Source organism: Sinocyclocheilus grahami, unplaced genomic scaffold (genome assembly GCF_001515645.1).
Source record: "Sinocyclocheilus grahami isolate Dianchi unplaced genomic scaffold, SAMN03320097.WGS_v1.1 scaffold133.1, whole genome shotgun sequence".
NCBI lineage: Eukaryota > Metazoa > Chordata > Actinopteri > Cypriniformes > Cyprinidae > Sinocyclocheilus > Sinocyclocheilus grahami.
In genome coordinates this window covers 863,390-875,123 of record NW_015505312.1, presented here as the reverse complement: position 1 = coordinate 875,123, position 11,734 = coordinate 863,390, and the positions used below count along the sequence as shown (strand labels likewise).

Here is an 11,734-nt window from a genome sequence, read left to right as displayed (position 1 = left end):
TCTTTTAGGGGAAAAAGCTCTTTTAGCGTGCTGAGGCGCACAGGGGAGATGATCATCTGCAACACAAACAGGGGGTAGTGCAGCCTGATGAGTCCAACCCACTCGACACAGGAAACCACCACCACTGAAGCGCCGTAACGCCAACACGAAGAGCTCTCCAAGAGCACGCTGAACTCGTTCAGTCTTCTTCTCTCAGTAGCGTAGTCAGGAGCAGAACGATGTGATCGCTCGGCTCCAAAGCGAAAAGCTGAAGATGCGCTGCATCTGCTGCCTACTTATACTCACGGTGTGATCAGCAGCAGCTGGATGCAATAATCGCATGCCAATGTGCATTGGCTCGTTTAGTTTACACTCAAAGTAGATTGGTCCCTCTAAGCGAGATCCCAATTTCGTCGGTCATCCGACGTGACGTCGAGAGTGACCGACTGAAAGGGAACCAAGATTAATAAATGCTTGATTTTTCTTCTTCTTTTTTTTTTAGATTGTTTTAACTAATGTTATCTAATGTTAACAAATGAAACTTTATTGTAAAGTCTTACCAAGTACATTGATCATGTTGACATACTGAATGCTAGAAATAGAATCTGATTTAGCAGTAAATCAAAATTAAATGTTTTAATACTCGCTTGTCAAATGTAGTATTTCAAATTAAAAGCGCTTTCTTCACATCTTGTCATATTTAATACAGCTGCAGTTCTTCTTTTGCCCTACCGATGGCAGCCTACAACAACATATCAGGAAGAAGAAGAAACACTCAGCATGCCATTCATCATTTCTTCATGTTCAAGGTCCCTTATTGACGGTTGTGAAAATATCTGTGATTTCAGATCTGAATTAGTTAAGGTTTTTTGAAAATATTGAAATATAGTTCAATATTCCAACATAATGTCTTCACGGATTTTTTGAATGGCTTTTTAAATAGAATGATATTATTAATATTTTCTTGTAAAGAAATGAGATATATGCAATGATATTGTTTTTTCCCAAGATATGCAGTATATACAATAAAAAAGAACAATAATACATGAAACTTCATCCCAGTTCAGATTAAATTAGATCAGGCAATATGTTCACATATAGTCTCATTAATGCTGTATTGTTGGGCTCACCCTTAGTCTAGAGAACATAAAGTACAGTTGAGCACCAGGTGCTCCGTCACTCTGCAGCCTGGGATGTGAAGCATTTGACAGTAATAATGGTGTGGACACTAGTCTATTTTAGTGAGCCTCTCACGAGTGCTTCAGAATCTATAAATCTGCAGAGTTTCTTCCCTGAGGCCAAAACAGTCATACTTCCATCATCTGAGAGGTAAGGATCTTCAGGTTATAACGACTTCTAGCAATTCATGCATATTAGATTCTGTGTTGCTTCTTACCCTACATCTCTTCAATGACATTACAAAAAGAATTTAAAAATATTAAACGTCTTAAATTTGTTCTGTAAATGCTTGTATGGCTATACAAAGCTCTTATGTGTCTAATCTAGTATTTTTTAAAGAAATCATTTGTCATTTGTAAGCCTCCAGGAAAAAGCAAAGGCACTAAAATGTCTGACTCTGCGTACGTATTTTCAAAACCTTTATAAATATTATTAAAATAATAAATGATTTACTATATTATAAATCTTTTCATATATTAAATATATGTGTTTTCATTTCTGGCCCCATCTGTGTCAGTCCGGTGAGTAGCTTACATTTGAACACTGTATTTAATAATATTTGACACATACTTTACAAGTACATTTTATATTTTCATATCAAAAATTGAACACTGCAGAATTTGTGATAGTCACAGTATTGTTCGTTTGATATTGGCTCTTTTCTTCAGAAAAAACCCAAGATTTCTGCATCTCGTCGGTTATTCTTAAAGGTTAGTTTCTATTTTTTGTGTGTTTCTGAAAATATCTTGTTTCACCAACTCACCATGATCTACATATGAATATTTTATGGCCATGCATCTTCTGTCATTTTAATGCACTGCAGACCAAAATACTGAAGAAGGCCAGCACCCTGCTGGCAGACGAGAAGGAACAGAAAAAGATTGACAGAGAGCGAACACTCAGTGAGAGAGTTCCTCCTCTCCAGCTGTCTGGACTGTCAGTACAGGACTTACAGGTTGTTATTCTTTGGCTGTTGTCAGAATGCTTTTGAAACTATTCTTTCTTACATGCTATTGCTCTGTTTACAGAATCTGTGCAAAGAACTCCATCAAAAAATTGATGTTGTCGATGAGGAACGATATGACATTCAATCTAAAGTTGCCAAAAATGAAAAGGAGGTACATTTTGTTGCTTTTAAAATGCCATTATTGATGCATTATTGATCAGCCCTGACTGATACTTCTGCTATAGATTGAAGATTTAAACCACAAAATCTTTGAGCTGAAGGGAAAAATGAAGAGACCTGCCCTGAAGAGAGTGAGAGTGTCTGCTGATGCCGTGCTGGGGGCTCTGCTAGGTGCCAAACACAAGGAATCCATTGACTTTAAAGCTAACCTCAAGACAGTGAAGAAGGAGGAGGAAAAGGTAATCTCAGTACTTTGACATCAATATCATACTCAGACTTTATGGATTCAGTGCTTTAATTAGTCAGTATTCAATTATTTGCAGATTTCTTTTGTTTTGTTGTTGAATGGGTGCCATCAGAATGAGAGTCCAAACAGCTGATAAAAACATCACAATAATCCACACGATTCCAGTCCATCAGTTACCATTGTTATTATTGTCATGAAGCAAAAAGCTGCGTGTTTGTAATAAACAAATTCAACATTAAGATGTTTTTAACTTCAAACCATTTCTTCCAACTAAAATATGAGTCCTCTATCTATAATATTTCTTTCTCCAGGGAAAAGTCATCTCGTCTTAAGAAATATACATAAATCAAACACCATTTCTAAGCAAAAACAGTCCAAAACAGATCTAATCAAATATCATATTCTCATCATTTGTCCAGAAGTGACCATTTAAAGTTGAAACACCTCAACGATGGATTTGTTTCTTGTGGATTATTGTGATGTTTTTATCAGCTGTTTGGACTCTCATTCTGATGGCACCCATTCACTGCAGAGGATCCATTAGTGAGAATGTGATGTAATGCTAAATTTCTCCAAATCTGTTCCAATAATGAAACAAACTCTTGAAAGGCCTGAAGCAATCTTTCATTTTTGGGTGAACTATTCCTTTAATATGCTCTCTATGACTCTAGAAAACATGACAGTGTGTTAAATACAAATAATAAGAGTTATTGAAATATGCATTTATTTGTAATCTGTGCAGAAAGAAGAAGTGACCGACTGGCGTAAAAATGTGGATGCTATGTCTGGCATGGAGGGCAGGAAGAAGATGTTTGCGGGACCAAATGCATAATGAATTCTTTAAAAATTGTTATTTCAAAAATTAAACTCCAATGTGAAAGCTATTTAAAAATACACATATTTAACTGCTGTTTAATTGTGGTTATGCATTTTTTTGTTTTATTGCATAAACAGCTGGATGAATGAAAAACAATTGTATGAGAAATTCAAAAAGCTATGCTATTGTTATAACCACATTTATCAGTTCAAACATTGAAGCATGTCATTTATGACACATATAAAACATTTATTTATGTTAATATTTCATTATAATATAATTGCATTTGTCATTATATAATAATGCTTATATTGTAATAATATTTATATGTGATCAGTTGTGTGAATATTGAGGAAATATAAAGCTGTTTTCACCAGTAATTCCAAGTTTTCTTGCTGGCTTTGCTCTCTGTTAAGAGTTTTTCCGGTGCAAATACCAATTTTCCACATGATAAGAGTCTGATAAAAAAAAAAAAAGATTAAAACTACTTTAAATTAAGTAACTGGGTTTACCTGTTAAATTAGATGAACACGGTTGTAATCCACTATAATCCGAATCCTACTGTAATCCTACTCCTTTATTAAATTGAAGTAAAAAGAAATGGAATCGACGTTATCAACCTCAAAACAACGGCAGTTCCAATTCGCCACTGTACTCTTAAACACGCCTACTTATGGAGAACACGTAGCTGATTGGCTAAAAGAAGTGTCACTCAAGCCAACGGTTTCGCGTTTGTTGATGCTGCTCTGATAGTTCCTTCCTGTTGCAGAGCTGCAGCTACTCTGAGCTGGGCGTTTTCTAATCTGAAGGTGAGCACATAAGAATTCATAGTCATTTTCAATGGGCATGTCTAATTTCATATTCATTTAGATTGATAATTAATCGATACAGATAAGGATGTTTTGTGCGTGCACTGTGCGATGTCATTAAGACATGCTAACAGGCTAGTTCAGTTGTGTTCAATATTTAGATACTTATACATTTTAGCCTGTGAATGCGATATTTTTTTTAAACTATTTTAGAGTTTGAAAATAGGAGTTGGTCAGACCATTTGTTAAATTAGCATTGACATTTAGTTCATGACCCTTAACCTTTCAGTTCTAATCTCCAGTTTGGTTATGTATGTATATATAGTTTATTATATCTTAATATCTTCTTGCCTTCTAGTTCCATTTTGCAGATAGGCAATAATGAAGTTTACAATTTTTGATTAAATAACAATCGAGCAGTTGAAAATTTGCTATATAGTACATATCTGAATATGCATCACTTTCAGGCTTCTGTACAGTTTCTTCTGAATGTCCAAATACAAACTCTTCCTTCTCCGACATGGGGAGGGGGCCTGGAACAAGGAGAACCGCTTCTGCAGCTGGGTTGACCAGAAACTGAGCGAGAACGGGGTGGTGGAAGCCCAAGAATGCGGCAGACTCCTGAAAGAGCAGGGGTACCAATTCGACCAGGTTTTTACCTCCATACTGAGCCGCTCCATCCAGACGGCCTGGTTGGTGCTGGAGGCCATGGGACACGAGTGGGTCCCAGTCACCAAATCCTGGAGGTTAAACGAACGGCATTACGGTGCCCTGATTGGCCTCAATCGGGCCGAGATGGCGTTGAACCATGGCGAGGAGCAGGTTAAATTGTGGAGGCGAAGCTATGACATCACGCCGCCCCCCATTGATGAGTCACATCCCTATTATGCTGAAATTTACAATGACCGCCGATACAGTACGTGTGACGTTCCAAAAGAGGAACTGCCCAAAAGGGAAAGTCTAAAGGAAGTGTTGGACAGACTTCTTCCTTACTGGAATGACGTCATTGTACCGGTGATCAAGAGTGGCCAAACGGTCCTCATCTCTGCACATGGCAACAGCTGCAGGGCTTTGCTTAAACATTTGGAAGGTGAAACATATTTGTTTTTAAATTCTGTCATCATTTACTCATCATCTTGTCATTTGCTGGCTTTTTCCTTCTGTGGAATGATTTATTTTGCTGTTGTTTTATTTTTTGGCCCGCACAATGCAAGTCAATTTGGTTTAGTGTTGTTTGAACCCCACTGATTTTCATTTTATGAACAAAAACAGTTGAAACATTCTTCAAATATCTTCTCAAACTCTTTCAAACTGAGTTATATAATGCTTCTAAAGGCCGCTGAGTTAAAATTACAAGGATACTATTGACTGTAACCCTTGACCTTAAAGCACTTGGAAGGTTATCACAAGGGGTCAAAAGTGACAGTTAAAACATTAATAATGTTGCAAAAGTTTGCTATTTTAAGATTACTGCTGTTCTTTATGGACTTTCTATTCCTCAACGAATCTTAAACGAGTTTCCACATGCATGTATCAAGCAGCACAACTGTTTTCAACATTCATAATTATAAGGAATGTTTCTTGAGCAACAAATCGGCATTTTAGAATGATTTCTAAAGGATCATGTGACACTGAAGAATGGAGTATGATGCTGAAAATGTAGTGTTGCATCACAGGAATAAGTTCCATTTTAAAATAGTAAACCGTTATTTTAAATTGTAATATTTCTCTTTAAATATCATCAGTAACGACTCGTATAGAGAGTGGATAGTAATACTAATGAAGTTGGTATTAAAACTTAAACCTTAAATATTTTAATATTCTATTTACACACTCTTGCTGTCTTTCTCAACAGATATATCAGAAACAGACATTGTGAATGTAACGCTGCCCACTGGAGTACCAGTCTTGCTGGAGCTTGATGAAGATCTTCGACCGGTCAAGCCCCGTCAGCTTCTGGGCGACCAGGCCAAAATAGAGGCAGCCATCAAAAAGGTGGAGGATCAAGGGAAGGCTAATGCACAAAATAAATAAGGATTTTATTGGTGAAAATGCCAGAATCATTCAGATAGGAACTGTTCAAACAGAAAGATTATTAGTCAGTCATGAAGCACCTGGTAAAGATAGTTTGGTCACATACTGTAGGGTGTGTCTGAGGTAGACTGGTTTAGTGGTATTTTAGGAATCATGAAGAGTTAGTCAATATTTTGAATTCAAGCACTGGTTACTGATCCAAAATGCACACAATTTTGTCATAGCAAGAGGTCTGTAGACCAAATAATAATGAAATAGATGTAATATTTAAAATTATCATTTAATAATGTGTCATTTTTTTGTTAGCTCTTGCTTAGTTTTTCAATGGATTTGTTGTGGCCATGGAAAACCAGTGGCGCCTTCCTTTGGGCGAAAAATTGGATCCATCAGTTGTGTTCTAATAGAATTTCGTATTAAAGGTCAACATATGCTTTTAACCATTTCTGTATTTAAAAACTACCAAACAAGAGTTTAGGGTCAGTAAAAAGTCACTTAAGCTCACCAAGGCTGCATTTATTTGATCAAAAATACAGTAATAATCTTAATATATTTTAAACAGTAATTTCATTGTCAGATGATTCCGAAATTATTCTAATAATCTGATTTGTTATTTAAGGAACATTTATTATCAATGTTGAAAGCAGTTGTACTGCTTAACATTTTTGTGAAAACCATGATGCATTTTTTTTTCTTTGATGGATAGAATGTTTAAAAGAACAGCATTTATTTGAAGTAGAGTTTTTGTAACAATGTAAAAGTCTTTACTGTCACTTTTGATCAATTTAATGCAGTCTTGCTGGGGGGAAAAAAGTAATTTCTTTAAAAAAAAAAAAAATCCTACTGACCTTGAACTTCTGAACTGTAGTGTATATAGATAAACCCAACTGGAATGGAATCATTCCAAAAATGAATAAATAAATAATAGTAAAAACAAACATATTATTCACTCCACTGTCTGGACTTCCAAGCCACAGATTAAATCTAATCTTACTGAATTCATATTTATATTCCACAAATCAGGTTTATTAAGCTTACTATTTAAGACTTCATTGGATGTCTGAAGGATAATTATAAATTATTTAAAATATTGTGTGTTAAATAGTACTGTTAGCATACTTTATACAGTATTTTAAAACATTCTTTTAAAGGGACATTTTGTTTTTATCTAAAATATTTATTAACAGAGATAATGTGTTAAGACTAAGTTATGAATTTATCATGCACTGCCAAACGCGACCCACACTAGCTCTTTTGTATCTCATTCTTTTCTCCACCAATGTTTACCAACTCAAATGCAAAGACAAACCAGTCTTACTGGTGAGTAAAATCTAGACACAGTTGTGGTTTAGTGTCTGTGCAGTGTGCACTGTAATACCTCTGTTTGTTTTTGTGTATTTAATGTTGCTGAACACTGTACTGTATCTGTAGAGAAATGTTATGTGTGTGTTGTTTTTGTTATAATGGCCATAATGGCTTTCACTGTTACATATCTACATGTTTGACCCCCGTTATGGCACATTATAACTCACCTAATGTGGTTTTACTTTCTTTTCCACCACCCAGAAGCACTGGTCTGCTGGGTTTAGCACATCCCTGAAGCATTTTCCTGAGAGAATCATATATAAAAATAAAGATTAGATATAAAAGTGTATTAAATGATGTGTGTGAAAAAGTATAAAACACCTATTAACCAGGAGGAGGTGCTACAGTGTTATCTGAGAAGACATTTCTCCAGTGGAACAGATGTTGATCTTAATATAATAGCGGTGGATGATAAGTTTGTTTTTACACAAAGCACTAATGACATAGTGAAACTGATTTAGGTTATTCAGTAGGATGTAGCACTTGGCAGACAATATATATTCACTAAACCTAATAGTTCACATTTGTTTTGTTGAGCTGGAATGTTTGAAAAGAAGCACTAAAACATGTTCTCATGGTCTTTAATGTCCTCTCAGAAGAATATACATTTGAACACATTATATGCTCTTGGGAAAACGTGCCACATCCATCTCCCTCAAAGCTTATTAAAAAATAATGTGATTTTCATTGAGTTTATTTGCTGATGCTATGAAGACGTGACTGGACAGGCTGTTTCTGATTACACTTGATATTTTTCATGGACTGTGTTCTGAAACATGGATTTCACAGTCCTAACTTTAAAACATGGTCTCGAAACAGTAGAAAAACATCACGGGAATCTTAACTGTAGAAACTCTGCCAAGGGTCCAATTTGAGAACTGTTCAGTTTGGCTGAAGACAAGAACGGCCTGGACACAATGTAGCCTCGTCTTCACTGCCAGTCTGACACCGGTTTCTTTTAAAATGGTTATGGTTAGGACCTTAGCATGCCAATAGTTCAGGGACGTTACTGCAACATCTATTATTTTCTTGATGTGGCTGTAAACTATCCTAATTGATGTTCACTATTGCTCAACCAGGACAAACTTACACAGTAACTTTACACCATGCAAGCACATTTACAAAGCTGCAAAACACCATTTCAAACCAAAATATCAAAGTTGCTACAGTTATTGTTAATGTTAACTAATGAAACCATTGCAATTAAAAAGTTGTTATACAATTTTTGTGATTTTATTATAACATTTTTATTATATTATTTTTATTTAATTAGAATTGTAGGATAGGTGCAGACACATTAAAAAAATTCACAGGCATAAGCAATATATTAAGTACAACTTGCACAGACACTTTCGAGTTTTGAAAACTTTTTTTTCCTTTCAGAATGCGCAGTTGCATGGATTCCTATAGAAATGACTGGGTTTTGTCCATGACAATTTTACCAAACAACAGTAAGATGTGATCACAAAATAACTTGGGAGTATGGCAGAAGCTTTTTACCCTGCAATATTTTATGACACTGTAACTAATAGTAGTTAAATGTGAAAAAAAATGTATGATAAAATTAAATACACACAACAAAAATAAACGAAAAAGCAGACAATTTGTTGCAGTCTAGTTAACAAAAATCACAAAAGTATTTTTTTTAACAATAAGCTGCATGGAGCTGCAAAAACAACCAAGCAATTACACTTTTATAAAAGTACACTGACTCAAAACAAACAAAAGTAAACAAATTAACACTGACTCAAAATAGCCTACAACAAAACAAACTTAAATCAGTGTAAAGCGGTTGTAGAGACTAGCAAACCATCTCGTTTTCTTTGTCCTCAGTAGGGTCAGTGTAACTTCATTGTAATTAGAATTTTTTGAGCTTGCTGATTTTAAAAACTTGTTGGTTTAACACAAGATGTTATTTTTTGACTAAGCTGCGAAGCTGCTCTGTTGGGGGCGATATCAGATAGGAGTGTGACATTGATCTATTAGGCTACTTATGGATGGAGGGCAGCGTTGGAAGACTGCTGCCCAATGCGTTGAAGTGATGGAGCTCGGCAGAGGCGGAGTCTGAACCGCTGCACATTTGATCAAATGTAGAGGCACGACTCGTGTAATTCCTGCATTGCCCTTTCAGCAGCACGAGCACACTTCAAAACTAAAGTGGACAGCGCGCTGAAACCCTCCAGTTCGTTACAGGTAAGGGTTACAAGTCCTTCAAATCAACCTTTGAAAATCTTTCTTAATTGAAATAGACATGCTTTTATTTAAAATTATTCTTGTTCACAAATTCATCACATGCTGCTGATGGCAACATCATTTACTGGAATTAAATGTGTTGGCAGCGCAAGAGTCTTGCGGTGGACTAATGAATTGCATGTTGAAAATGCTGTTTTCACCTGCCACTTGGTCCCTTGTCAAGAACATCTGTATACTTCCTTTGCTTTTAAATTACCGTCCAAGTTAATTGGAGAGTCTCCCACAAATTCACGAACTACTAGTTGTTTTTAGAATGAGCTCGTGCAGCCTTTGGATCTTTACAATGAGTTTCAGTGCGCATGTAACGGCCAGCAGTAACGTTACACCTGCATCAATACTTCAAAACATTTCCTGCTCGCTGCGTGCTATTAGAAGACACACTTTCGAAATTAAGCAAATCACGTTAAGCTACTTCTACCATCATAACATGAACTTAGTACTTTCTTCTTTTAACACGCACATATACGAAACCACTCTGACCGTGCACTCCTCCTCACAGATTCATTAAGAACCAGTGAACGTTCATCAATGATAGTTATCCGTGATTTAATCACAGTTCGCTACCCGATTCACGCTCAAAGGAGTGCACTATCACTCATCATCGTGGTTTAGGAGACGCAACTCTTTCGAAACACATTTCCTAGTTAAGAACTATAGAAATGATCCCTGAAAGTATAGTCTTGACTCCTCAGCCTGCTCCGCGGGAAACCCGTCCGCGCGAACATGAGGCTCAGTGACGGTGCGGCGCGATGACGTCACAGCGGCGACTTTAAAGCGATGAAAAAAACAACGCGCCAAACTCCTCGCGCGCAGAGGCCACATCAGTATAGAGCACGGCCCATGCTTAAAGACTGCACACATGCAACGTATAAAGATGTACACGGATTTATTTGATAACGTTAAAAGTGACTTGAGTATTTTGTGGTGAAGCAGCGGACATCTTGTATCGAATTCCATCAACCCTTATCTTTTTGCGACGATACATTCATTATTATATGTTTAAGCAAACTGTAACTACTAAATGTTATTTCGCTCAATAAAGCATGTGAAACATAAAACGTAAGATGCGCATAATGTAATTACCCACAATCCTCCTCGGTGTCAACCTTCCTTTTCGTGGTGAGCAGGCTGTATTTGTCATGCGTGTTAAACCAAGGACGCTAAGGTTAATAAAACGCCATTTGAAGATTGTAATACATATCAGTATATCTGAATTGTAGAGGGAACAACATATACATGTTGAATGCACATGTTGGTGCTTCAAATAACTGGTCATTATAAGTCCTGTCATGCAACTCGACTTCAAGCATCGTCCGGGATGGAAATCAACCTGCAGTTACTTGTTTAAACCACTGCTAGGTGTTGTCTATAAACTGCAGTAGAGGGATGCGGGGGCTAGATGTCACATTTTTTACAACATACAGTACAGTGAATATACCAGGAGTAGGTTGCTGTATAGTATAGACGTTAAAGTCTTGGAATAAGGCTTTTGAACATTTCCATGCACCGTAATTTCCCAGAAGAATAGAAACACATTTGCCAATAACGAGGCATGTTGTCACGCTGTATGGGGTAAGTTGTCACAACTAAACTTGCCACTGAGCAAACCTTTATACTTAAAAAAAGCAAAAAAAAATCACAAGTATATTAATTGTTTCAATTATTTTACTACTACTACCAATAATAATAGTAATACAAAGTTATTGGTAATAAAGGTTGCGATACTTTTTTATTTTTTTACTAAAAATAGTCAAATATATTTAATTTAAAGAAAAAAATATATATATTTGTTTTTTAATTCTTAAAACAAAACAATATTTATAAATAATAATAATCCAAAATAAAATAATGATTATATATAAAATATATAATAATGATTTAATAGTAAGCCAAAGTACATTTCTTCATAATAAATATTTATAAATATT

General features: G+C 35.8%; 3 protein-coding genes and 1 long non-coding RNA gene across 6 annotated transcripts in view; 3 read left to right on the top strand and 1 right to left on the bottom strand.

Moving 5' to 3' along the window:
* LOC107590806 (troponin I, slow skeletal muscle-like) overlaps positions 1–3,578 on the top strand; it is an 8,167-nt gene extending 4,589 nt beyond the window's left edge. The window contains exons 5-12 of one of the 3 annotated variants that reach the window (XM_016279716.1): positions 689–1,308; positions 1,519–1,559; positions 1,676–1,679; positions 1,827–1,868; positions 1,982–2,113; positions 2,187–2,276; positions 2,350–2,523; positions 3,274–3,578. In XM_016279716.1, the coding sequence (XP_016135202.1) occupies positions 1,546–1,559; positions 1,676–1,679; positions 1,827–1,868; positions 1,982–2,113; positions 2,187–2,276; positions 2,350–2,523; positions 3,274–3,363 (546 nt within the window). In that variant the 5' untranslated portion in view covers positions 689–1,308; positions 1,519–1,545 and the 3' untranslated portion in view covers positions 3,364–3,578. The other 2 variants (XM_016279717.1, XM_016279718.1) reach the window with 2 other exon arrangements.
* Positions 1–11,406, bottom strand: part of LOC107590811 (uncharacterized) — a 19,526-nt gene extending 8,120 nt beyond the window's left edge. Inside the window, exons 1-2 of the long non-coding RNA XR_001609826.1 lie at positions 11,394–11,406; positions 8,670–8,679 (exon numbers count right to left, since the gene is read on the bottom strand). This is a non-coding gene — a long non-coding RNA (uncharacterized lncRNA). The remainder of the gene's footprint in view (positions 1–8,669; positions 8,680–11,393) is intronic.
* On the top strand, positions 4,075–6,695 carry LOC107590805 (bisphosphoglycerate mutase-like). Its single transcript, XM_016279714.1, has 3 exons — positions 4,075–4,157; positions 4,625–5,247; positions 6,013–6,695. Exons 2-3 carry the CDS (start codon positions 4,647–4,649, stop codon positions 6,189–6,191), a joined length of 780 nt encoding a protein of 259 aa, XP_016135200.1. The 5' UTR covers positions 4,075–4,157; positions 4,625–4,646; the 3' UTR covers positions 6,192–6,695.
* The window catches only part of LOC107590809 (non-muscle caldesmon-like), a 29,551-nt gene continuing 27,485 nt past the window's right edge, over positions 9,669–11,734 (top strand). The window contains exon 1 of the mRNA XM_016279721.1: positions 9,669–9,746. The gene's annotated coding sequence lies outside the window, so the exon portion shown is untranslated. The remainder of the gene's footprint in view (positions 9,747–11,734) is intronic.